This window comes from Aquarana catesbeiana, linkage group LG05 (genome assembly GCF_042186555.1).
Source record: "Aquarana catesbeiana isolate 2022-GZ linkage group LG05, ASM4218655v1, whole genome shotgun sequence".
Classification (NCBI taxonomy): Eukaryota; Metazoa; Chordata; class Amphibia; order Anura; family Ranidae; genus Aquarana; species Aquarana catesbeiana.
The window spans coordinates 40,274,808-40,301,119 of record NC_133328.1 but is presented as its reverse complement, the minus strand read 5'-3'; the positions used below and the strand labels follow the sequence as shown (position 1 = coordinate 40,301,119).

Here is a 26,312-nt window from a genome sequence, read left to right as displayed (position 1 = left end):
CTACCCCAATCTAGGCCAGAAGGCCAGGGACCCGACCCTCTGGATCAGACCCAGATGCAGCACCCATCCTCACCAGGAGAACCCTTCCGGACGGCTCGGACTCGGCCCCGCTGACGTCTTGATGGGCGTCCAGACACCGGCAGTGCCGAACCACCCTTCCAGGTCCAATGACACCATTGGATTTGCATGTGCCCTCCCCACACTCGGGAGTTGCACAGCGCCTCCTCTGGAAACTGATAAGAACAGATACTACACTTAATCTTAGCCAAAAGGCACAGGGTCATTTCCAGGGACACTGGTATGCTGAGCAATGATTGAGAGAAATGTACAGAATCACAGTTTGGGATGGAGGAGACTGGAATCTCCAGGTCCACTGTATTGCTAGGCTAGGCGTGAGGAGACCAGGGACATTCCCAGGGACACGGTTATACTAGACATGTGCGGCTCGTTTTGATTCAAAATTTGGACGAATTTCATTTCGTTATTTCGGATTCCTTTAAATTTGTTACTATGGTAATTTGGAAATTCAGATACATCCAAATTACCATAGTAACAAATTTAAAGGAATCCGAAATAACGAAATTAAATTTGCGGACAAAATTCAAATTTGAATAGTTTTCTAATCTAATTCAAATCATTTTCTAATCAAATTTCAGAAGGGAATAAACTAGAATAGAAAATAAAGGAATAGAATAGAAAAGTATATAATACAATAGAAAATAAAATAATAGAATATAATAGAGTAAAACAGAACAGAATAGAAAATGAAATAATGGAATGGAAAATAGAATAGAAAATAAAGGGATAGAATAAAAAGTAAAGAATAGAAAAGAATAGAGTAAAACAGAACAAATAGAATAGAAAATAAAAGAACAGAATAAGATAGAATAGAAAATAAAGGAATAGAATAGAATAAAAAAGGAATAGAATAGAAAGAATATAACAATATAAGCATCTTCCGAAATTCAAATAGAATAAAAAAGAAAAGATTAGAATAGAAAAAACAATTGAATAGAAGGAAAATTTCAAATAGAATTAGAATTGATTCTAATTTTCCGAATTCGGTTGAATGGAGTTTGAATAAATGTAACGAACTCCAAAAACTAATTAAATGAATTTACCTAATTTATGTAAATAAGGAAACAAAACAAATGTTTTCGTTCTGCACACGTGTAGGATATAGTGAGATCTATGGTTGGGGACAGATTGTAGAAGTTTGGGATGGGGGAGGGGGGGGTGAGATCTGCAGGTTCAGAGTACTGCTGATCCATAAATCCAGGGACATTGCTGTGTTATGCTGTAGTTGGGCACAGGGACTATCTCAGAAGCACAGTTCGGGATGGGGAGGGACTGATATCCAGGTGTGCTGGAGACACGTGAACTATTTGTAGGGACACGGTCATGGCCCGGGGGCGGCAGGTACAGCACACAAAACGTGTACAGGGGGGGTGTGAGCAACACATGACCGCCCTCCCCCAGGCCACTGAGCTGTCAAACTGGAAGAGGGCGGTGCTAGGGGGACAGACCCGCCCCCTCTGCTCTCCTCCCACCCCTCCCCTCCCCGGCAGCTGCGGCAGTCAGTCCGGGCGCCGGCTGGTGACGTCAGTGCCTAGCGCCGAATGTTTACGTGGAGATGGGAGAGAGCGGTGGCCGCTAACCGTGCTGTGTTCCTGTGTGTGCAGGAGGAGGAGGAGGAGGCGGCATGGACGAGGAGGACCAGGAGAGGAGGAGGAAGCTGGAGGCCGGCAAAGCCAAGGTGAGGGCTGCATCCCTGTGTGTGACTGACTGCGGGTGTCACCTGTCACCATGGGTGTCACTGACTGCATGAGGTGTGACACCTGTGTCTGATCTATGCATGTCACCTGTGTGTAATATATCCCTGTCAGCTGTCACCTGTGCTGTGTGTATGATATCATATCCCTGTCATCTGTATTGTATAACGTTATATCCCTGTCACCTGTGTGTATGATATGATATCCCTGTCACCTGTATTATATAATATGTACATCTCATCTGTCACCTGTGTGTGACATATCCCTGTCATCTGTATTGTATAATGTTATATATATGTCATCTGTCACCTGTGTGTATGATATATTGCTGTCCTCTGTCACGTGTATGTGTATATGTATATATGTATGTGTGTGTGTGTGTGTATATGTATATATATGTATATATGTGTGTGTGTGTGTATATATATATATATATATATATATATATATATATATATAAAAATGTATTCTGTCACCTGTCTGTATAATATCAAATACATGTTATCTATGTGTATAATATTAGATACTAGAGCTGCACGATTCTGGGAAAAATGAGAATCACATTTTTTTTTGCTTAGAATAAAGATCACGATTCTCGCAGTGTAACATATTTCACATTATACAAAAAAATTGGGCTAACTTTACTATTTTTTTTTTTTTTTTTTATATCATCAAAGTGTATTTTTTTCCCCCCAAAAAATTGCATTTGACAGGCCGCTGCATTAATACAGTGTGACATAAAATATTGCAACAACCGCCATTTTATTCTCTAGGGCAGGGATCTGCAATTAGCGGACCTCCAGCTGTTGCAAAACTACAAGTCCCATCATGCCTCTGGGTGTCATGCTTGTGGCTGTCAGAGTCTTGCTATGCCTCATGGGACTTGTAGTTCTGCAACAGCTGGAGGTCCGCTAATTGCATATCCCTGCTCTAGGGTGTCTGCTGAAAAAATATATATAATGTTTGGGAGTTCCAAGTAATTTTCTAGCAAAAAATAATGATTTTAATTTGAAACCAACAAGTGTCAAAAAAAAGGTTTAGTCTTTAAAGCATTTGTTAACCCCCCCCCCCCCCCCAAAAAAAAAAATCCTGTTCCCTTAAAGCATGTTATACAGAACAATGCTTGTGCTGTGTAATTTGCCCCCCTGTATACCCTAAAATACCTGGCTGATCCTGCCTGACTGTACCCTCTGCAAACAGACCACGGTAATCATGGCTGCTGAGCCCTGACATTGTGGTCTGTTTGTGTGATTCCGTTAGCTGCAGCTCTCCTGTCTGCAGCTCTGTCTGTGTCCTCTGTCCTCCTCCCCCCCCGATCACAAATCTGCTATTAAATGGTGCCATCCGCTCTGTAACATTATAAGAAGTTTCCCTGTGCCTGTCTTTTGTAAAAAAATCTGCCTGATTGTACCTGTATGAGTGCCGCTCAGCTGACGCGCCACTCTCTCCACGGCTGACCTCAACGGGAGCACTTGGCCCCACCCACTGCAGCTGTGAGCCGGAGAGAGAAGGAGGAAAGGAATCCGCTGTGCGCCCGGAGCGGAGCTCATACAGGTACATTCGGGCAGTTTTTTTTTTTTAACAGAACACAGGCACAAGGAAACTTCTTAAAATGGTACAGTGCGGATGTCAGCATTCAATAAAAGTGGGTTAACAACCCACAAGTGGTTAAACTTCCCTCATTTACAGACCAAAGTTCATTCCTTTGATCTAAAGAATAAAACGTTACAATGTTTATAGTTAGTTCAGCAGCTGAGGAATGTTGTGAAACTTGGGAGTTGGGTCAGTTTTTTTTCTTTTTCTTTTAGCGCGCTGAATGTATGTATGGTTACATTTTAATGTGGGACGCCATAAAAAAATAAAATAAATAATACACTGTACACTAGCCTGTCAGAAGATGATCACTGTGTGCATTTTCTGGAATTAATGAAACTGCCATTTTTTCAGTCAGCAACTGCCATCCTGACATAGTGCACTCAGTGGTCCTTCTGTTTAGGTCATTATGTGCACAGAGAAGAATGCCCGGGACACAGGTTGTTTGCATCTTGCGTCTTTGGGCACATACTGCCCTGACCATACATACCACTAAGTGCACCATCCAACTGAAGAAGCTGTCAGACTCTCATTGAGTTTATAGCAGGGGTAGACGACCTCGGCACTCCAGCTGTGGTGAAACTACAAATCCCATCATGCCTCTGCCTCTAGGAGTCGTGCCTGTGATTGTCAGGGTCATGCAATGTCTCATGGGACTTGTAGTTTTACCACAGCTGGAGGGCCGAGGTTGCCTGGTTTACTCGCTGCTGGCAGTGGGGCTAGATGGTGCACCTGTGCCCTCCGCCTGCAGCTAAATGCTGGAACTCAATGCATTGGGGCTAAACACTCAGTGTGCATGGGGCCTTACTGCGTCCTTATTTCAATTGTGCTGTTGCCAAAAAAAAATAAAAATATATATATATATTTTCTGGATTTCCAGTTGTAAAGCTAAGCTCTATCTTTTGATACACTTTACATAGTTTGTTTGGGTCAGCTTGGCCCAAACAATCTATGTACCTCACTAACATGTGAGGTATAAACTGTATGCAGCTGAGACCACACAGCATACCGCACTGTATTCTGGGTGCGAGCCGAGATTTCCAGTCTCATACCCGGAACACAGAGGAATCTACCGCAGAGGCACTCAGCCATTCAGAGAAAGTGTTCTAGCAATGAATCCTCTGATTGACTGAGTCAGAGGTTGTGACCTCATCAGCCTCTCTGACTCTGCCAATTAGTGGAAGCTTTGTATTCATGGCTTTCTCTCAATGGCTGAGCGCCGATCAGATAGACTCTACTGTGTTCCGGGTATGAGACAGTAAGTCTCGGTTCACACCCAGAGCACAGTGCAGTATGTTGTATGTGGCCGCAGCTACATACAGTTTATACCGCACATCCAGCGGCCTCACATGTTAGTGAGGGACATAGTTTGTTTGTGCCAAGCTGACCCAAACAAACTATGTAAAGTGTATCAAAAGTTGGAGTTCAGCTTTAAGTCTGTGTGTCCTCCCGTTCCATTGTTCATTGTAATTAGTGTGAGCCAAACCTATACTAAGAAATCATGGAGGTTACTACTATTTACTTCACCTTCTTAAAATACCAGTTCCCTGGCTCTCATGCTGATCCTTTGGCTTCAGTGTTTCCTCAGTCACTGCCTTGTAACAAGTATTTAAATTAGGGGTTCTGCATTCTTGTTCTGGGTCAGTCTGTAAAAGACTAGACACAGCCCGGCATCTAGTGTTTCCATAGGAGGTCGTCCGTGGTAATTTCTATATTATTTTAGTATAAGTTTCCTATTATTTGATACTAAGAACTGTGTCTGATTGTTGGCATGCCTGGTAGTCTGTGGCTGTGTTTATGCAGAACTGTCACTAAGCCTTTTCCTGGCGTACATATTATAGGTTTACTTTGTGTATCTAAAGCAAAACATTTTTCAGGTTTTGGACAGAGTAGAGGAGGATGGTTTTATTACGGTCTTTGCTAGGAAGATTCACTCTCACTATTTGTCCTGGTGACTTGTTTTACTAGGACAGGAAGTGATGGGATATACAATATATTACGGTTGTCTCTGGAACAGGAACAGAAAGGAAATCTCCCACTGGGGCCACTCATTCTGATGACAGTTGTCTAAGGCAAGCCATAGATTATGCAATTTTCTTTCTTGCAACCATGGGTCCAAACACAGTCAGTGTTGATAAGGGAATCCCTCCTGCGGAGCTATTGTGCTCTCCCTCGGGGGGCACAGGGAGCCGTCCCTGGCAGCAGAACACAATGATTACTGATAGTGGCCATAGCCGCAGGCAGTCATTGCATGCTAAAAATCCAACATGCTAATTGTAGCCAAGTCAACCGGTAGGTCAACCTGGGTACAATCTACCTTTCCATAGATAGATCGAATCTTGGCCAGTCCCTGGTAAACCACCTGAGATTCAATCCATGGCCGGCTTAAAGGGGTTGTAAACCCTCACGGTTTTTCACCCCAATGCATTCTATGCATTGGGGTGAAAAACATCTTGTAGTGCACCAGGTCCCCAGAGCCCCGCTTTTACTTACCCGAGCCCGATCGTTCCTGCGCCGGGGCGAGCACACCCGCTCCAGCCGTTGTCTCGGGTCCTGGTTGGATAGATTGATAGCAGTGCAGCGATTGGCTCCCACTGCTGTCAATCAAATCCAATGACGCAGTAGTCTGGGGCAGAGCTGAATCCTGCTGTCTGTGTCAATGGACGCAGCAGCAGGATACAGGAGTGCGCCCGCACGGGAGCCCCAAGGGAGAGCGCTTCCCCGAGGGGGCACTCGAGAAGAGGAGGAGCTACAGACATACACAGCGACAAAAACGTGACAGGGCTTCTGACCATCCCCCACTTTATCCAAACTTACAAAAAAAAGTTTTGACTATTAAAAAACTTATAGGTGTAAATCTAATATTTGAGACGTTAAAATCATTAGACGTGATGGGTTAAAACATTGGCACTGTATCTTCTTTCCTCCTTGAAATTCTTCTGAGAAGTGTCTGTTTATGGCTGTACAATCCTTCCATTGATTGTTTGTACAACTGTCACCCTGCGGGACACGTGTAATTAATGTGAGAAGAACGGACATTTGTGCCATGTGCTACAGTTGTCTGGGCAGATGTCTGTATGGAGCTATGACTTTTTATTGAATGATTGTATTAGAATTTCCTTTGTTAGTGTTCCTAGTGATGTTTACCTACTATATCTCAAACTTGAATGTAAGATGATTTTCTTTTTTTTTTTTTTTTTTTAATACTTTGTTGGCTGTTATTTTAAAATGAAAGGAAATCTATGGTCACAGCATTAACTTTTTTTTTTTTTTTTTTTAAATTTATTATTATTTTTTGGATAGAGGGCGGCCCGCCAGACTCTTCAGGTGCATTACATGCAGAGTTCAGATTCACCCTCTCTATTTGTCCTGTTTGCCATTATCATTAAAAATGAAAGTAAAAGAAAATCCCAAATTTTGGGTTGTCCCCAGAATAGTAAAAGAGGGGATATCTTCCAGTGGGGACACTAGTTCAGGTGACCTGGAGGTCCCTTAGTTTGGCAATGAGACAGGAAATGAAGGGAAATCCCCAAAATGGAACACAGATGGCAAAAAAAAAAATAAAAATATCTGGCTGGTTATAAACCTCCCCTACTCTATCCAAAATGAAAAAAAAAGTAATGTTGTCACTCTCTGTGACCTGTTCTGAGTCCTCTACCTTAGCAGGGGGTCTCAATTTTCATTATAGCATGCTTTGGGACCCTTTGGAAATGAAAGTGATTGTAAAGTCTCAGTTTTTTTTTTCTTTAAAGATAACAAATATGTTATACTTCCCTGCCCTGTGCAGTAGATTTGCTCAGAGCAGCCCAGATCCTCCTCTTCTTGGATCCCTCTTCGGCGCTCCTGCCCCCCACAGCAAACAGCTTGTTATGGGGACACCCGAGCTGAGCCACAGCTTCCTGTGTCCATTCAGACACGGAGCTGCGGTTTGGCCTCACCCCCTCTCCTCATTGGCTAACTGACTTTGATTGACAGTAGCAGGAGCCAGTAGCACCACGCTGCCATTTCAGCCAATGAGGAGGGAGAATCCCGGGCAGCTGAGACACTCCTGCAACGTCGCTGGATCGAGATGGGCTCAGGTAAGTATCAGGGGAGGCTGAGGGGGCTGCTGCACACAGAAGGTTTTTTTTATTCTGAAGTAGAATTATAGGCAAAATTTTCATTTTGTATAGAGCAAGGAAGAGTTATAGCCCCTGTCAGACTTTTTTTTTTGTCATCTGTGTCTCATTGCAGAGATTTCCCTTCAACTCCTGTCCTATAGTGAAACAGGAAGTGAGAGGAAATCCCTGCAAATTAAGTGAATTCCTTGGGGACCCCCAGGTCACCAGAACTAGTGTCCCCTTTGGAAGAATTCCCCCTCTATTACTTTTCTGGGGACAACCCAAAATTTGGAGATTTTCTTTTACTTTCTCTTTCAATGATCATGATAAACAGGACAAAGAGAGGGGGGAATCAGCTTAACGGAGGGCACAGACAGCAATAAAAACTGACAGGTGTTCTAATCCCTCTCCACTCTATCCAAATCTAAAAAAAAAAGTTTTACCTTCAGTTATACTTTAATGCGTAGAATGCATTAAGATAAAAAAAACTTTCAGACTTTACAACCACTTTAATTTAATATGTATGCACCAGGAAGGGCCCATTGTACACCTCAGAGTCCAGTCCCAATATTTGTACATAAGTACGCTTTAAAAATATTTTGTTAACCAATAGTTTGAATTTATTCATTTATTTAGCCTGGCAAAGCTCTGCGGACCCTTCTAGAGAACATAGACCTTCCAAGGAGCTTACAGTCTAATATACGCTATATTATCAAAAGTATTGGAACACATAAAGAATTTAAATTTCATAAGAAGGAGCGATCGTGTGCTGGCTTTTGATTCCTATGGATTCATGTTTGAACAGGATAGCCAGAGCACAGACACACCGCCCATCATCCTTTTATTGTGGTTGAGCTTGGGTGAGGTCTTATACTTCAATATTGGGACACATAAAGACATGGATGAGTGAGTTTGGGTTGGAGGAACTTGACTGTAGATGGAGGCCCACAGGCTGAGTAGATGGTGTACCTGCTGGGAAATAAAACCAAGATCCGAGTACTGCAAGGCAAATAGTCTGCCTACCCTGCTGCCATGCTATGGCGTTTTCCCCTGTGTTTCTGCAGCCGGTTGCTCCAACATATGCAGCGTATAGACATGTGCTAGTAAAAGGGCTTTCATATCAGGGGAGCAGATGTCTGTGCCCGCCTGTCGCTGTGACAGCTGCACTGTGTGTGTGTTTGTTCTGTGTGACATTTTAGAAGCACCAAAAGTTCATCAGGCCGGTGTTAGTAACCACAAAGTAGGCTTCTGTGTGTGTGCTGAACAAGAGCCAGGGATAGTGACAGCTTGTTGCCTTTTCAGCTCCGGTGTTTGGACTGGTTCCGTGTACTGTGTTCCCTAAATTCATTTGCTTTATGGATTAAAGGGTCACTCCGCAGTTGTTGGTTGGTGGGCAGAATTGTCTTCCAGCTAATTATGTATATCTGGAGGACTTGTATGGAACCCTTTGCAGCAAAGCTGCCTTCGTTTGTGGAGTCATTTCAATTATTTTATTACCACCAGAAAATGTCATCGTCCTTTACAGCTTGCATTGACCATTCACGTTTTTAGAATGCTTGTGTGTTAATCGTCATTTACAGTGGAATTAAACCCTCCTATCGTTTTCAGCCAAGGGAGCGGCCTCTGTTCGATCTGCAACTGCCATGGTGCTGCACATGTGATTGGTTATGACATCAGCCATTGGATGGTTTGACAATTAGGTGGAGAGCACAACAAATGTGACAGTTAGCATTTCCGGCATGAAATCGTTAAACCAATGGGTTTACATGCGCTTTAACCACTTGACGACCGCCCACAGTACATTTACATAATTGGTTTGATGTTAAATACCGTTGTTTTTGCAGCAGATAGCTGCCATAATCCCAGTATCCTTTTATACTTTGGGCAATTCTCTTTCAGATAAAAGTGGTCTCAGAAGCGGCGTCACCACAAGATCACTTTTAGAGACGAAGGAAGAGGTGCCCCCCCCCCCTCCTGCCACTGCCCAGTTATCTCTGAGCTTACCGGATCTGTCGGATGCCTGAGCAAGGAAGCCCACCACTCGTCTGACGTCACTTCCGCCTCTCGGCCTTAAAGGGATTTTTTTTTTTTTTTTCCCATAAAGGCAAAATTACCGTACCTTTTTTATTTATGTAATTTTTTAATATATTTTTTAAAGATAAACGAGAGATCTGATAACTTTTTGACCTCAGATCTCTCCATAAAGAGGACCCGTCATGCTTATTTCTATTACAAGGGATGTTTACATTCCTTGGAATAGGAATAAAAGTGATAAAAAAAAAAAAAATGAAAGAGACAATGTAAAAAAAAATTTTAAGTAAAGTAAAATATTTTTTTTTAAAGCGCCCCATCCCTCCATGCTCGTGCACAGAAGCGTCCGCACACCTAAGTTGCGCCCGCTTAGGTAAACAGTGTTCAAACCACACGTGAGGTATCTACCACGATCCTTGGAGCAAGAGCAATAGTTCTAGCACAAGAGCTGCCCTGAAACTCTAAACAGGCAACCTGTGAAAAGATTTACAGCGTCGCCTGTGGAGATTTTTTAAGTACCATGGTTTGTCGCTATTCCACCAGAATGGCGCACTTTTAAAGCATGACATGTTAGATATCTATTTACTCGGCGTAACTTCATCTTTCACATTATACTAAAAAATTGGGCTAACTTTACTTTTTTGTTTTTTTACTTATTCAAAAAATTGTATTCTTTCCATTCAAAATTGTGTTTGTTTTCTCACTGGCCATAATGTATGTTGACAACTTGCCAGGTATATGCTTTCTACAGCAATGCTTGTCTTCTTAAAATTTCTTTTGAAAATTTTGAAAAACAGTAAAAATTGTCAGTTTAAAAAAAAAAAAAAAAAAAATGCGTGCTGTGCAAATATGGTGGGACTTAAAATTTTTCAACAATCGCCATTTTATTTTCTAGGGTCTCTGCTAAAAAAAAATATACAATGTTTGGGGGTTCTAAGTAATTTTCTAGCAAATAGTACTACTTTAAACTTGTAAACAAAAGTTCCAGAAAAGGCCTGGTCTTAAAGTGATTGATATCATCTGCCCCTGGGGTTGGCGGGCGGGTGGTAAAGGATTGCCTCTGGCTTTAGTGAATGTTTACTAACCCACAACAGAACTTTCTATTGTCCTCTCTGGAGAAGGTAGACCATAAGACCATATACCACATGCCACTCTTATTTGTTAAAGGTCCTGGTGCTCCAATAACATGTTCAAGGATAAGCAGACATCTCAGTGGGATATCTACCTGACTATTAGCAGATGGCACCATTCACACCTGAGCGTTTTGGAGCTTGAAGCTCAGGAAAAAAATTAAATAAATATCAATTCATATCAGGTCTCCTGAAGCCAGATGCCTGAAGCTTAAAAAAGGTTTGGGACTAGTTTTGTAGCTCGATATAGGCTGACTGGTATATTTTTCAAGCATCCCCCCCCCCATGAAATTGCGCAATTCGACCGCTTTCGCCCATTTTTCAGCAATTTTCTGTTCAAAAGCAACAAATAAATAAAAATTAAATAATATTAAATAAATAATAAATCAATAACAAAAAACAAATATATATTAAATAATTCATGTAACCCCTTATGCTCAACCCTAACTCATAATTCTAACCCTAAAAAAATAATAATAATAGTAAATTAAACCCTAACAAAAAAATAAAACGAAATAATATCAGGGATGCACCGATATATCAGCCGCCGAAAATAGGGTTATCAGTATTTTCCTGATAAGAAAAAAAAAAAAAAAAAAGGTGCCAATAATGGCATGCTGCATCCTAATGCAAAATTGTGCCCCATTGGCTGCAATGCAAAATCGCATCCCATTGACTTCAGTGCAAAAACTCCAGCTACCTCATTTAAATTGAATTAAAAAAAAAAAAAACTGTCCTTTTTCTTTGGTGCATCCTGAATTTTCGGTTTCGTCCCTGGAATTTTCATTTCAGTGCACCAATAAATAATATATAAATAAATGAACACCAACCCCTTGCCTTATTGTAACTGTACTGTCTGTTTTCATGTTGTAAAGCGCTGCGCAAAATGTTGGTGATATATAAATCCTGTATAATAATAATAATATAATAAGTGGATGAACAGGCTGAGAAACATAGTAAATGATGAAATGGATGATCTTTTTCTTCATTGGATAATAATAAAAAAAAAGAATTGTAGCAATTTCTGCGCTGTGGAATAACAGGGTGCTTCTAATAAGGCAGCTGCTGTCTCCAGGTAATATACCCCAAGGCAGTAGGATATATACAAGTACAAGATATCTGTGATGTAGCCCTCTTCTTCCTTATGTGATGCCAGTGTTATGGTAAAAAAATACTAAAGTCTGGTGGTGTGTGTGTGTGTGTATATATATATATATATATATATATATATATATATATATATATATATATATATATATACATAGAACTATAATGCACCTCCCCCACCAATGGTGCTACTAATCAATACCAAATGTATTTAGTATTGGCTCCTGCTACTGTCAATCACAGCCAGTAAACCAATGAGGAGAAAGTAGGGGCGGAGCTGAGCCACAGCTCTGTGTCTTATGGACGCATAGAGCGGGGCTTGGCAGCCTCCACGCACCAGTGCTCCCAGACCAAGTGGCTTGCTATTGGTAGCTCGGGCTGAGGGGGAGGAGCAAGGAGTGCCGGCGGGGGATCTGAGACGAAGAGGATGGGGGGGGGCTGCACTGTACAGAACCATTACACAGAGCAGGTAAGTATGACATGTTAGTTATTTAAAAAAACAAAAAACCTAAGTATAACACTTCAGATGAATAAATAGAACAGATGTCACCATTAGCAAAACATCTTTTTCTGGTAAAGTATAATTAAAGGCAAAACTTTTTTTTTTCTTTAGTTCTGGATAGAGTGGAGAGGGATTAGATCTTGTCAGGTTTTTATTGCTGTCTGTGTACCCATTAGGGAGATTTGCCCTCTCTACTTGTCCTGTTTACCATTATTATGGGTTCTCTCCAGAAAAGTAATAGAGGGGAAATCTTCCAATGGGGATACTAGTTTTGGTGGCCTGAGGTTCCCCAAGGGATTCCCTTAATTTGCAGAGTTTTCCTCCCACTTCCTGTTTTGACTATGGGACAGGAAGTGAAAGTAAATCTACCCAATGGAGTACAGAGGGCAAAAAATAAACCAATTATAGCCCTTCCTTATTCTATCCAAAATGGGGAAAAAAAGTGTGACCTATAGTTCTTCTTTAACCACTTCAGCCTCGGAAGGATTTACCCCTTAATGACCAGGCCGTTTTTTGTTATACAGCACTGCATTACTTTAACTGACAGTTGCGCGGTCGTGCGATAACATACCTAAATAAAATTGATGTCTTTTTTTCCCCACAAATAGAGCTTTATTTCGGTGGTATTTTTATTTTTTGCGCTATAAACAAACAAAGAGCAACAATTTTGAAAAAAAAACACTATATTTTTTACTTTTCTGCTATAAAACACGTCCAATAAAAAAATGAAAAAAATCGAATTTCTTCATCAATTTAGGCCAATATATATTCTGCTACATATCTTCTTGTAACAAATAAATCCCTATTAGCGTATATTGATTGGTTTGCGCAAAAGTTATAGTGTCTTCAAACTATGGCATAGATTTAGGGACTTTCTTTTTTTTTACTAGTAATGGTGGCAATCAGCGATTTTTTTTTTTTTTTTTTTTTTTTTTTAATTTTTAAAAATTTTTTTTTTTTTTAATTTTTTTTCCCTACGATATTGCGGCAGACAAATTGGACACTAAGTGACACTTTTTGGGGACCAGTGACACCTATACAGTGATCAGTGCTAAAAAAAAAAGCACTGTTACTGTATAAATGACACTGGCAGGGAAGGGGTTAACATCGGGGCAATCAAAGGGTTAAATGTGTTCCCTATGTGTGCTTTCTAACTGTGTGGGGGATGCTGACACTAGATGAAGAGAGAGATCTGTGTTCCTGATTAGTAGGAATCGCAGATCTCTCTTTCTTCCTCGGTGACAGAATGACGGTCTGCCTTGTTTACAGCCCGGGGTTCCGTCATTCCCCAGAACGATCGCAGGTAGCTGGCTGCTGTTGGACCTGCTGATTGGCTTCCGCTGTGTCCAATCACAGCAGGAGCGGGTCACTGGCGGCGGGCTCCCCAGACCAGGAAGTGCGAACAATGTACAGGTGCGTTGTTTCGAACCCCTTCATTCATTCGGCGGGGACGCGCTGTCTTTCTCTCCACTGGCTCCGGCTCTTGATTGGATAGATTGATAGCAGCGCAGCCTTTGGCTCCCGCTGTTGTCAAGCTTATCCAATGATGCGGGGGGCGGGGCCAATTTGGACGCCAAATGCTGGACCCAGGAGCGCCCCCCCAAGGTAATCCCCTGGGAGAGTGCTTCTCCCAGGGGGTTAACTGATGTGGGGAGGAGCCGAGAGAGCCGCTGGGGGACCCCAGAAGAGCAGATTTGGGGCCGCTCTGTGCAAAACGAGCTGCACAGTGGAGGGAAGTATGATATGTTTGTTATTTAAAAAAAAAAAATTACCCTTACAATCACTTTAAGGTGATACTAAAGTCTGGTGGTGTGTTTTTCCTCCTGCCGAGTGCCCCCCACAGCAAGCAGCTTCCTATGGGGGCACCTGAGCCGAGCTGAAGCTCTATGTGTCTGAGGTTCGGCACCCCCCCTCCTCATTGGCTAACTGACTTTGATTGACAGCAGCCTAAACCAATAGCGATACTGTTTTATCAGCCCATTACAACTTACGCACATATCGTAAGTTGTAGTGGGCTGACAAAACTGTGCGGATCTGGTCTTTTGTTCTGTAGATGTGTGTTGGCAGCCTGATCACAATGAATGAAAGGAGCATTTACAAACAAAATAGCGCACAATAATGTGCGTGTGGAACGGCACAGCGTAAAAAGGCCTGCCTGCTTTCTACTGCATTATTACAATAAATCAAATGTAACAACAGGAGCCTTTGTAAAGCCTGCAGCGGATGAAGGTAGTCTGGGACACAAGCGACAAAGTGACTAGCGTGCGTATGTTCTCTCCGGCTGCAGACCTGTTCGGGTCTTCTCACTCATTCCCTTGCCGGCTTTGTGCGTCTACCCATCGCAGAGGCTGCTGGCGTCTTTTGTCTGTGTGATGCCGCCCATCCTAAGAAGCCGCAGTTGATTAGGAATCATACACGTGGGAGGACCTCGGATTCCTCCCTTTTTTTTTTTTCTTATTTCTTTCACTGGAGTCGAGGTTTTGATTTTTGCCCCATGAGATTTCTGATGCTGATTTGCTTCTTAACATTATACAGATTTATTTTAATTTAGAATCTGCATTGAAACACTTTGACCTGGTGCTTTCTCCTACATATACCGCACTCTCTTCCTCCTCAATCTGCCCCTAATACTGTCTTATCCTTGGTTCACATCTACATGGCTGCGGTTGACGCGTTTTATGTTTTTGAACCTGCTTTTTTGATGCGTTCTTGCATGCATGCATTTTTTCTTTAAGGGCCAGTTCACACCACAAAAAACGCACTCCAGATCTGTTCTGGATGCGTTTCTGCATGTGCTTTTTTAACGCATTCCAGGTGCTTTTTTTTTTTTTTCTTATTTCCTGTTTTTTTCCCACTATACTAGGTTCCAGTGCATTTTTGATGCGTTTTACTGTGTTCCATTACAGTCCAGCGCAGGAAAATTGCAGCATGTTCTACTTTTTTTTTCTGGAACTGAAAAGCCCTGGAACTCACTGCACTGGTGTGAACTATGCCATTGGAAACCATATAACCTACTTTCCATGCGTTTTTGATGCAAAAAAAAAAACGTACTGGACTGCATGTGGTGTGAACTGGCCCTAAAGGAGTTGTAAAGGCAGATGTTTTTTTATCCTAATGCACAGAATGCATTAAGATAAACCTTCTGGATCAATAAGTGGACCTTGTACGCTCGGAGGATCATTAGGTGTCTTTCGGTCCCAAATCTTGAAGCATACTACACGGCAGTGAACATAACCCCATCTTCATGACACATATCAAATGCCACTATGGGCCACTATTGATCTGGTTGAATCAATATCGGCCACTATTGATCTGGTTGAATCTCATCCTATTCCCATTTCCTCTGTACCCTGGCTCCCTCCCATAAAGCGCCCGTGCGGGTTCGGGCTGTGTCTGACACGCTCTCACAAATTTCGGTAGGACTATTATCCCCCCTCTTACCATTACTGCGTCTTACTCGTTGCCCATTATTTCACCCCATTGTAAGAACCCTAAACAATTCTCGTGGTGGACGGATAATGGGTTCACTGACATTCTGTCTCTGTTCACCCCACGAGAATATTAACAATTGATGCTCTTAGTTCTTCCCATGATATCCCCTTATGGGAACATTACAGTTACCTTCAAATCAGACATTTCTTCCAACAACTTATAAAGGCCCGACCCACCCCATACACCTTGACCCCTTTTGAAAGCATCTGCAGGGCTAAACCTCAATCTCTGGGATTAATATCTTTACATTACTCCTGAATCATTTTCCTCTAGGAAACCGCCAGTGAGATCGTATCATCTCCAACGGGAGAGAGACTTGGTAAACAATTGGATCCAGAGAACTGGCAGATCATGACAATAACCCTTACTAAGAGTTCTAGGAATGTCCTCATTCTGGAAAATGCCTACAAGGTGTTCTACAGATGGTATTATACGCCAGCTACATTAGCTCATTTTGTTCCTTCCTATTCCCCTTTTTGTTTTCGGGATTGCTCGCAGGAAGGTACCATGGGCCCACATTTGGTGGACATGTCCTAAAGTATGTAGACTATGGGTCAGGGTCCATACCCTTCTTCGTAATATGCTCCATTCCAATCTTAAAAGAAACCCTTGTGAAGCCCTTCTATGCACTTGAACTCCTCCGCCCGTAATGCCAATTAGCTCTGCACCCTTTTAATGCAACTAAGTTGACCATTGCGAGGGCATGGAAAACCCCTGTGCTCAGTTTTGAAGCAGTTAAAAACCACATGAACGACATTATGATTAATGAGAAATCTTTGGCCCTTACCTCTGATACTCACAATACATTGCTCAGGGTCTGGCAACCATGTATATCATACAACCAACCCTCCAGGTTCAATAACCTACTTCTTTCAATCTGAGGGTCTCTCGATGGACTTTTCCCCCTTTTCTTTCCCCCTTCTCTTTTCTCTCTCTTGTCCCTCCTTGCTTTCTATATCCTGTCTAACTATTTTCTTTTTTTTCTCTGTAAGTTTCTCTCTGACACTCCTGGTTTCCAGGAGTCGGTCTAGTGAAGATGGTTACAGTGATAAAAAATGATTTTTCTCTTTTATCCATAATTAATATGCAGTTTATCTATGTATGTATGCACTCCTTTTTATCGCTTGGGGTTTCCGAGCTTTTTCCTACCATACAGTATAATCTGGGGCATTGAATGATCTTTATCGAAATGTACCGCTGATGTTTTCTACTGTACTGATGAATAATGTACCATGTATATTAGAGGTCGACCGATATATCGGCCGGCCGATATATCGGCCGATATTTGGCTTTTTTTACTTAATCGGCATCGGCCGATTGTGCTGATAAAAAAAGCCGATTATAACTTCAGCGGGACTTGCAAATGACTTCTGTAATAGAAGTCAATTGCAAGCTGTTTGAAGTTTGTTTTCTCTCCTCCTCTGGGCAGCCTGCCAAGTCTGATAAGAAGATACATTGTATCTCTTCGGGTTCTTTTTATCAATAGACTGAACTCCGTGGAGAATTTCTCAGTTTAACCATTTAAAGACTAAATCTTTTCTGACATTTGTTGCTTACAAGTAAAAATTCTGTATTTTCTGCTAGAAAATCACTTAGAACCCCCAAACATTATATATATTTTTTTTAGCAGAGACCCTAGGGAATAAAATAGCGGTTGTTGCAATATTTTATGTCACACGGTATTTGCGCAGCGGTCTTTCAAACGCAATTTTTTTTTAAAAATACACTAATTAAAAAAAATAAAAAATAAACCGTAAAGTTAGCCCATTTTTTTTTCGTCCAAAAGTTTTGATTACTTGTTTTTGTGTATTTAATATTTAAGATATAGTTATTTTTTTTTAATCTAAATTCTACATACAAGTGAACTGATTGGAGGTTTGTTTTGTTTAATAAATGTTTAAATGTAAAAAAATTTTCTGTATCACTTATTACTTAAGGCTGCTTTCACACTGGAGCGGGCATGCGTTGACGGTAAAACGCTGTTAGTTTTAGCGGCGCTTTACCGTCATTTTAGCGGCGCTATTCGGCTGCTAGCGGGGCGCTTATAACCCAGCTAGCGGCCGAGGAAGGGGTTAAATGCGCCTATGAAGCGCTGCTGCCAAAACGTTATGCAGGTGCTTCGGCAGCGGTGCGCATTCATTTTAATGGGCAGGAGTGGTGGAGCGGTATACACCGCTCCAAAGATGCCGCTTGCAGGACTTTTTTTTTTACATCCTGCCAGCGCATCGCCTCAGTGTGAAAGCACTCGGGATATCACACTGAGACTGCAGGGGAGCCGTTTTACTGGCACTTTACAGGCGCTATTTTTAGCCTAAAAAAATGCCCCAGTGTGAAAGGGGTCTAACTGTTAGATTTTATGAGATGAAGGGGGAAAAAAAAAAAAAAAAAATCGGCCTAATATATCGGCCCAAAAAAATCGGCATCATATATCGGCCATCGGCCACCGCGATTTCTAAATATCGGCATCGGCATCGGCCAGAGAAAAACCCATATCGGTCGACCTCTAATGTATATGCAGTATCTCATAAAAGTGAGTACACCCCTCACATTTTTGTAAATATTTTATTATATCTTTTCATGTTACAACACTGAAGAAATGACAATAGAGCTTCACAGGTTTCCACTGGAGTCCTCTTCCACTCCTCCATGACGACATCACAGAGCTGGTGGATGTTAGAGACCTTGCGCTCTTCCACCTTCCATTTTAGGATGCCCCACAGATGCTCAATAGGGTTTAGGTTTGGAGACCAGTTTGGCCAGTCCATCACTTTTACCCTCAGCTTCTTTAGCAGGGCAGTGGTCGTCTTGGAGGTGTGTTTTTGGGTCGCTATCATTTGGAAAACTGCCCTGCGGCCCAGTCTGCGAAGGGAGGGGATCATGCTCTGATTCAGTATGTCACAGTACATGTTGGCATTTATGGTTCTCTCAATGATCTGTAGCCCTCCAATTCCGGCAGCACTCATGCAGCCCCAGACCATGACACTCCCACCACTATGCTTGACTGTAGGCAAAACACACTTTGTACTCCTCACCTGGTTGCCACCACACACGTTTGACACCATCTGAACCGAATACATTTTACTTGGTCTCATCAGACAACAGGATATGGTTCCAGTAATCCATGTCCTTAGTCTGCTTGTCTTCAGAAAACTGTTTGCGGGCTTTCTTGTGCATCATCTTTAGAAGAGGCTTCCTTCTGGGATGACAGCCATGCAGACCAATTTGATGCAGCGTGCGGTGTATAGTCTGAGCACTGACAGGCTGACCCCCCACACCTTTAACCTCTGCAGCAATGCTGGCACCACTCATACGTCTAATTCCCAAAGACAATCTCTGGATATGATGCTGAGCACGTGCACTCAACTTCTTTGGTCCACCATGGCGAGGCCTATTCTGAGTGGAACCTGTTAAACCGCTGTATGGTCTTGGCCACCGTGCTGCAGCTCAGTTTCAGGATCTTGGCAATCTTCTTATAGCCTAGGCCATCTTTATGTAGAGCAACAATTCTTTTTTTCAGATCCTCAGAGAGTTCTTGAGGTGTCAGGTTGAACTTTCAGTGACCAGTATGAGAGAGTGAGAGCGATAACACCAAATTTAACACACCTGCTCCACATTCACACCTGAGACCTTGTAACACTAATGGGTCACATGACACCGGAGAGGGAAAATGGCTAATTGGGCCCAATTTGGACATTTTCACTTAGGGGTGTACTCACTTTTGTTGCCAGTGGTTTAGACATTAATGGCTGTGTGTTGAGTTATTTTGAGGGGACAGCAAATTTACACTGTTATACAAGCTGTACACTCACTACTTTACATTGTAGCAAAGTGTCATTACTTCAGTGTTATCACATGAAAAGATATAATAAAATATTTACAAAAATGTGAGGGGTGTACTCACTTTTGTGAGATACCGTAGCATCCCTTTGCTGGGATCTTCTTCTTCATATTATGTTTGATGTAACCATCACACTGTTACACTAATCTGCTGAATTTTTTTTTCCTACCAATAATGATTTTGTAAAAGATAAAAAAACCTTCTGTGTGTAGCAGCCTCCCCAGAATGCCCCCTAATTACTTACCTGAGCCCGATCTCTCTCCATCGATGTCCACGAGTGTCTTAGCCATCTGGGACACTCCTCCTGATTGGCTGAGACACAGCAGCTGCGCCATTGGGTCGCAGCTGTCAATAAAAGTCAGTGAGCCAATCAGGGGAGAGAGGGGGCGGGGCCGGGTCGGGGTTCCGTGTCTGAATGGACACACAGAGCTGTGACTCGGCTTGGGTGCCCCCATAGCAAACTGCTTGCTGTGGGGACACTCGACAGGAGGGAGGGGCCAGGAGCAGCAAAGAGGGACCCAAGAAGAGGAGGATCCAGGCTGCCCTGTGCAAGACCAACTGTGCAGAGGAGATAAGTATAACATGTTTGTTATTAAAAAAAAAAAGTGAGAGTTTACAATCACTTTAAATAGGAACTGCAGTCTGCTCACATCATTTGTAATAAAAACATCTTTGCCATTCTGAAGCTTCCCTCCAACCACTTTGCATATTATTTTATATATACTGTGATTCTGTACTTGCCAAATATGCTGCAGAAATCTCCCTCCACTGTCTGGCTGCAACCATTTTAACTGTGGGCAGCTGAAGCTGCTGCCTGTTCACTTCCTGGATTTACACAGACACACCTCCAGCTCTGCAGCTCTCATTGGCCCTCTTATGACTCATCCCCCTTCCCTTCCTGGCAAACTCTCGGGAGAGTGAGAAAGAGAGCTGTGTATGATGTCATAAGCCTAGGCCTAAGCCTAGAAAAAAAAAAGTCCAAATATTCAAAGTTAAAACAACAAGGACAGAAGATTTAATAGATGGAAAGATGAAAAAATGACTGAAGTTCCGCTTTAAGGCTCCATTCACACCAATGCATTTTTTAATGCTTTTTGCAGAAACGCAGGACATTATCTTTAACATGGGTTCCTATGGAACATGTTTACATAAACGCATTTTTGTGCCTCTGCGTTTTTGGAAAGGGTCAGATTTTTTTAAAACGAAAGATGCTGCTTTTTTTGGTTCAATATTCTTCAATGGAGATTCTGCAGAAAAGCATGTAGTGCGGATTTACTGCAATTGTGCTGTGATTTGTGTTTTGAAATCTGCCTAACAAATTTTCACAAAAAAAATTAAAAAAAAAAGCTATAAAACCGTAAATCGCAAAAAAAAAAAAAAGTGGAAAGCACAGATGTGAATCTAGTCTAACAAACTGTGAATAGCTGGTTGTTAAGGAGCGGGCCGGGAAGCCGGCCACTGTATACTTAAAGTGGAGTTCCACCCCCCAAAAAAAAAAAAAAATTAATTTATGTGCATAAAAAAACATTTGCAGGAATTTTTTTTTTTTTTTTTTTTACTCACCTCTAAATGCCTGTTGCTAGAGTGTCCCTTGTAGTCTGCCTCCTTCAGCGCCTGGGCTCTTGACGTCACTTCCCTCGGAGCAGGAAGCGAGATCAGCTCTGCCCCCTCCCTCTTGTCAATCATCTGGGACACATCACAGGTCCCAGATGATTGCGCGGCCAATGACGGCGCGTGGCGCCGCTTGCGCATGCGCAGTGGGTGCCCGGCTGTGAAGCCACTTTTGATTTTTTTTTTTAAAGTGGAACTCCGCTTTAACAACAGATGAGTCATCAGCTGACTGTATAAAAAAGAATTGCCGGCAATAAAAAAAAAAAAAAAAAAAAAAAAAGAAAAACAAAATGGTGTGGGCCCCCCCTCCCCCTTCCAAACCCATACCAGACCCTCATCCGAGCATACAGCCCCCTCCTGAACCATACCAGGCCACATGCCCTCAAGCACTTTGTCCTTATGTTGATGGATTATTTTTTGGCGGGGGGACCTCACATCATTATCTTCTATTTTTATTTTGGTGTGGGGCTCCCCTCCAAATCAATGGTTATGGATTTGCTGACTTATACCAAGTGCAGCTAAGTTTGGAGGCAGAACACCAAGAGCTGCTGACATATACCAAGTAAGCTCATTAAACAGACATCCTGGTGGTTTTGTATGTTAGATTGAGGTCTCCTAGCAATGAGATGTTTACTTGGATATAATTTTGTCCCCTGGGAATCCTGGACATGTCATTGGTTTCGCAGGTGCGCTTTGGCTCGCTGATGAACTGACATGAGTGTCGTGGTGTGGGATGCGTGGCACTGACACAAATTTACAAAAGATATAAAATCGTTGACAGATGCTTATAAAGGTGTACAGTATGATGGGGCGTCTCAGGGTTTATCTATAAAAAAAATTGTTGAATGGCGGGTGAATTATTGTGCATTTAAGCAATAAAGGTATAGCACATTCCAGCATTCTTATACAGTATTACTCAGTATTTTTTTTATATTATTTTATTGCAAAAAAATTTAAAGAACAATTGCTACATTGGATAGATTAAAGTACAACTAAAGCCAAAACCTTTTTTTTTTCTAGTTTTGGATAGAGTGGAAAGGGATTAGAAAAGTTGTCAGGTTTTTATTGCTGTCTGTGCCCCCTCTCTATTTGTCCTGTTTACAATTATCATCGAAAGTAAAAGAAAAACCCACATTTTGAGTTGTCCCCAGAAAAGTAATAGAGGAGAAATCTCCCAATGGGGACACTGGTCCTGGTGACCTGGGGGTCCCCAAGAGATTCTCTTTAATTTGTCGGGATTTCCTCTCAATTCCTGTTTGGCTATGGGACAGAAACTGAAGGGAAATCTCTGCAATGGTACACAGATGGTGGAAAAAATCTGACCGGGGTTTTAACTCTCCCTGGATCTATCCAAAATGAAGAAAACATGTTTTGCCTAATGATACTACTTTAACTTCAACAAAAATATCACAATAAGATCATATGTGTATTTAAAGGAGAAGTAGGACCAAAGCTTGTTTGGCCATACTTCTCATGTGGGTCACAGGAGAGCACTTTCTTTGCACTTCTGTGACCCACAATCAGCCAACAACGGGTTAAAGTCCGATGTCAGCTGATGTCACAGAGCTGCTCCAGTCTGTGGATGTATCCCGACAATGTCGGGATTCACCCGGATGCCTGACCGGCAGCTGGCTAAAGGCTCGTACACACGGTATGATTGTTGACAGACCGTTGTCCTAAAATCTTACAGTTAGTACGCTCCTTTTGACAATTGTCCAACTTTCAGCCAACAAATGTTGGATGGCAGGCTAGTAAATTTTCAGCGGACAACGGTTTGATGTCTGATTTTCGTATGGTCAGTACACAAATCCGTCACACAAAAGTGCAAACACACATGCTCCGAATCAATGCTCACCAAACATGAAATTAGCAGAAGGGGCCCAAAGGGTGGCGCTCAAGAGCTGAAATTCCTCGTAGTACGTCACTACGTTCATGTTTGTGGCACGACAATTGTGTACCGTTATGGAAGACAAGATCCAGGCACACACCCTTTTGACAAAAATCAGATGCTCGATTCCCAGAAGGAAGCCTCTTCTAAAGATGATGCACAAGAAAGCCTGCAAACAGTTTGCTGAAGACAAGCAGACTAAGGACATGGATTACTGGAACCATGTCCTGTGGTCTGATGAGACCAAGATAAACTTATTTGGTTCAGATGGTGTCGAGCGTGTGTGGCGGCAACCAGCTAGGGAAGTACAAAGACAAGTGTGTCTTGTCTACAGTCAAGCATGGTGGTGGGAGTGTCATGGTCTGGGGCTGCATGAGTGTTGCCGGCACTGGGGAGCTACAGTTCATTGAGGGAACCATGATAACGACCCCAAACACACCTCCAATATGGCCACTGCCTTGTTAAAGAAGCTGAGGGTAAAGGTGATGGACTGGCCAAGCATGTCTCCAGACCTAAACCCTATTGAGCATCTGTGGGGTATCCTCAAACGGAAGGTGAAGGAGCGCAAGGTCTCTAACATCCACCAGCTCTGTGATGTCATCATGGAGGAGTGGAAGAGGACTCCAGTGACAACCTGTGAAGCTCTGGTGAACTCCATGCCCAAGAGGTTTAAGGCAGTGCTGGAAAATAATGGTGGCCTCACAAAATATTGACACTTTGTGCCCAATTCTGACATTTTCATTTAGGGGTGTACTCACTTTTGCTGCCAGCGTTTTGGACATTAATGGCAGTCTGTTATTATTTTATTATTATTATATCATATTATATTATAATTTTATGAGTTATTTCGAGGGGACAGCAAATTTACACTGTTATACAAGCTGTACACTCACTACTTTGTAGCAAAGTGTCATTTCTTCAGTGTGGTCACATGAATAGATATAATAAAATATTTACAAAGATGTGAGGGGTGTACTCACTTTTGTGAGATACTGTATATTCAATATGCACTGTGATTGGGCACTGCTGTGTCACGCCTTTCACAGAGCCTCCCTTCAGAACTACAGAGGTGCTGGGAGGAGGAGTCAGTACAGGAACCACTGTTTGCAGGTGGCAAAGTACCATGGGATATGTAGTCCCTAGAAATCAAAGATAAACCAAAGGAATGAGCAGAGGAGAAGCGGCAAAGCATGCAAGAAATCTGGGAAGTTGTGGAAAGGGGCGTCCAGCAGACAGGCAGAACTCACAACATGAAAGGATTTTTTTTTAAGTAAGCTTTATCGCAGTTGTCAAATATAACTGTTTGTATTGTTATACACATGTACACAGAATTAAAAAAAAAAAAAGGGTCGGTGGCCTCTTTCCCTGCATTTCTGCGAGTAGGGCAGCCCATTGAAATGAATGGGCTGCCCTACATGCTACATGCATCCACACAGATGTAAACCAAGGGCTTGTCATTATGTGAGGTTGGAGCAGGTGGTAAAACCACATGATTGAGCAGTTTTTACCACCCCCAACTGCTCCCCCTTTAGCTGCAGAGGCAGCAGCAGGGGGTGTACATGTTGTGGCTACAGCTGGAGATATACCCAGGGTGAATGGGGCTGCACTGCAATCACCTCACAACTGTGTGAATTGCTTGCGGTTGTGATGTGGTGATGCCGCACTTACAGGGTTAAAACCGATGGTGAGGAGGCGACATAATGCCTCTTTACCGCCTGTCAAATTCTTCTGAAAACTGATCTGAGCATGGATTGCTTTTCAGAGGAGTAGTAGTCCTTGCTGCTAATGCAATCAAGCCCTAAAATAGCAGTTTTGATAGTACAGGAATAGGGGTTAAGATTAAAAGTAAAATACATGAACACATACGACAGATGCACACACATGCAGACACGTGGCCACAGACCGATGCGCACACATGCAGACACGTGGCCACAGACCGATGCGCACACATGCAGACACGTGGCCACAGACCGATGCGCACACATGCAGACACGTGGCCACGGACCGATGCGCACACATGCAGACACGTGGCCACGGACCGATGCGCACACATGCAGACACGTGGCCACAGACCGATGCGCACAGCAATTAAAAAAGTTCTAGTACAGTACCTTCCTTCACACTGCCGGGTGCTGCACAGTAGGGGGAAGCAGTGAGCCCAGCACACTTTTCCTCCCTTCACTTTCACTTTACTGAGTCTGACCAAGCTCCCTCCCAGTGCCAATGTACAGTTTGTCTGGGGATCGGGAGCTTGAGCTCATCATGATTCTGAAGCACCCTGGTTGAGAGAGGCTGCTATAAGGCACATGTTAGGGAGGACCAGAGGGGTAAGAAGGGTGTTGTAAGTTAGTTCACCTCTTCATTTTTTTGTAAAAAGGTAAACTAGGTTTTAAAGAATTTATCTCCAGGACAATGTTTAATTTGATGCCAAAACCTACCTCCTTAAAGCAGTATTAAAGAGGAAGTAAACCCTGATGGGTTTTACTTCCTCTTTTGCTCGCTGCAAAGCCTGCAAATGAAAAGCATAATGGGCTAGTATGCATCACATACTAGCCCATTACGTGCCACTTACCTGCAAAAGAATCCAGCGATGTCCCCTGTGTAGACAGCGTCCATCTTCTGGCCCCTCTTCCTTCCGGGCCGTGGACTCCGGCTCTGTGATTCACCAGAGCCGCGTGACGTCACTCCCACGCATGCGCACGGAAGCCGCGTTTAACGGCACAGGCTAGGGAAGAAATGGCACTTCGTTTTGTTTCTTCCCCGCGCATGCGCCGTTGGAATTTTCAGCGGACTACAAGTGAAATATCTCCTAAACGGCGCACGTTTAGGAGATATTTCTATTACCTATAGGTAAGCCTTAGTCTAGGCTTACCTATAAGTAGAAGTCCAAAAAGTGGGTTTACAATCACAAACCCAAAGAAACCATTTATTGCAACTTACCAATTCGTAGATGTGATGGCTGCATCGTTTTTCTTTCTTTAGGCTTTTTTTCTTCTATTTTCATTTGGTGATCCAGCCAGCAAGCTGTTGTTTTTCAAAAGCACAAACTCTTCAGCAGAATGTATCAGTTGAAATGGAACCTCTCAACACTGACAGAGGTGATTAAAAGGATGAGCTTTTATTATATCCATGGAAAACTAATCTAAATCTGCTAGTACATTTAACACTTCCCTCCTCCCCAGATAGACAATGCTCCTATCTGTGCTTCCAGAGTTGTGTCTCACTAATACAGGAGGTGCATTACTGGC

The 26,312-nt window shown here is 42.6% G+C and overlaps 1 protein-coding gene across 7 annotated transcripts in view; it reads left to right on the top strand.

Annotated features, from left to right (window-relative positions):
- The first annotated feature begins 1,573 nt into the window (after positions 1 to 1,573).
- Positions 1,574 to 26,312, top strand: part of AKAP9 (A-kinase anchoring protein 9) — a 377,557-nt gene continuing 352,818 nt past the window's right edge. For all 7 annotated transcript variants that reach the window (XM_073629643.1, XM_073629641.1, XM_073629642.1 and 4 more), the window contains exon 1: positions 1,574 to 1,756. In XM_073629643.1, coding sequence (XP_073485744.1) covers positions 1,703 to 1,756 — 54 coding nt within the window. In that variant the 5' untranslated portion in view covers positions 1,574 to 1,702. The remainder of the gene's footprint in view (positions 1,757 to 26,312) is intronic.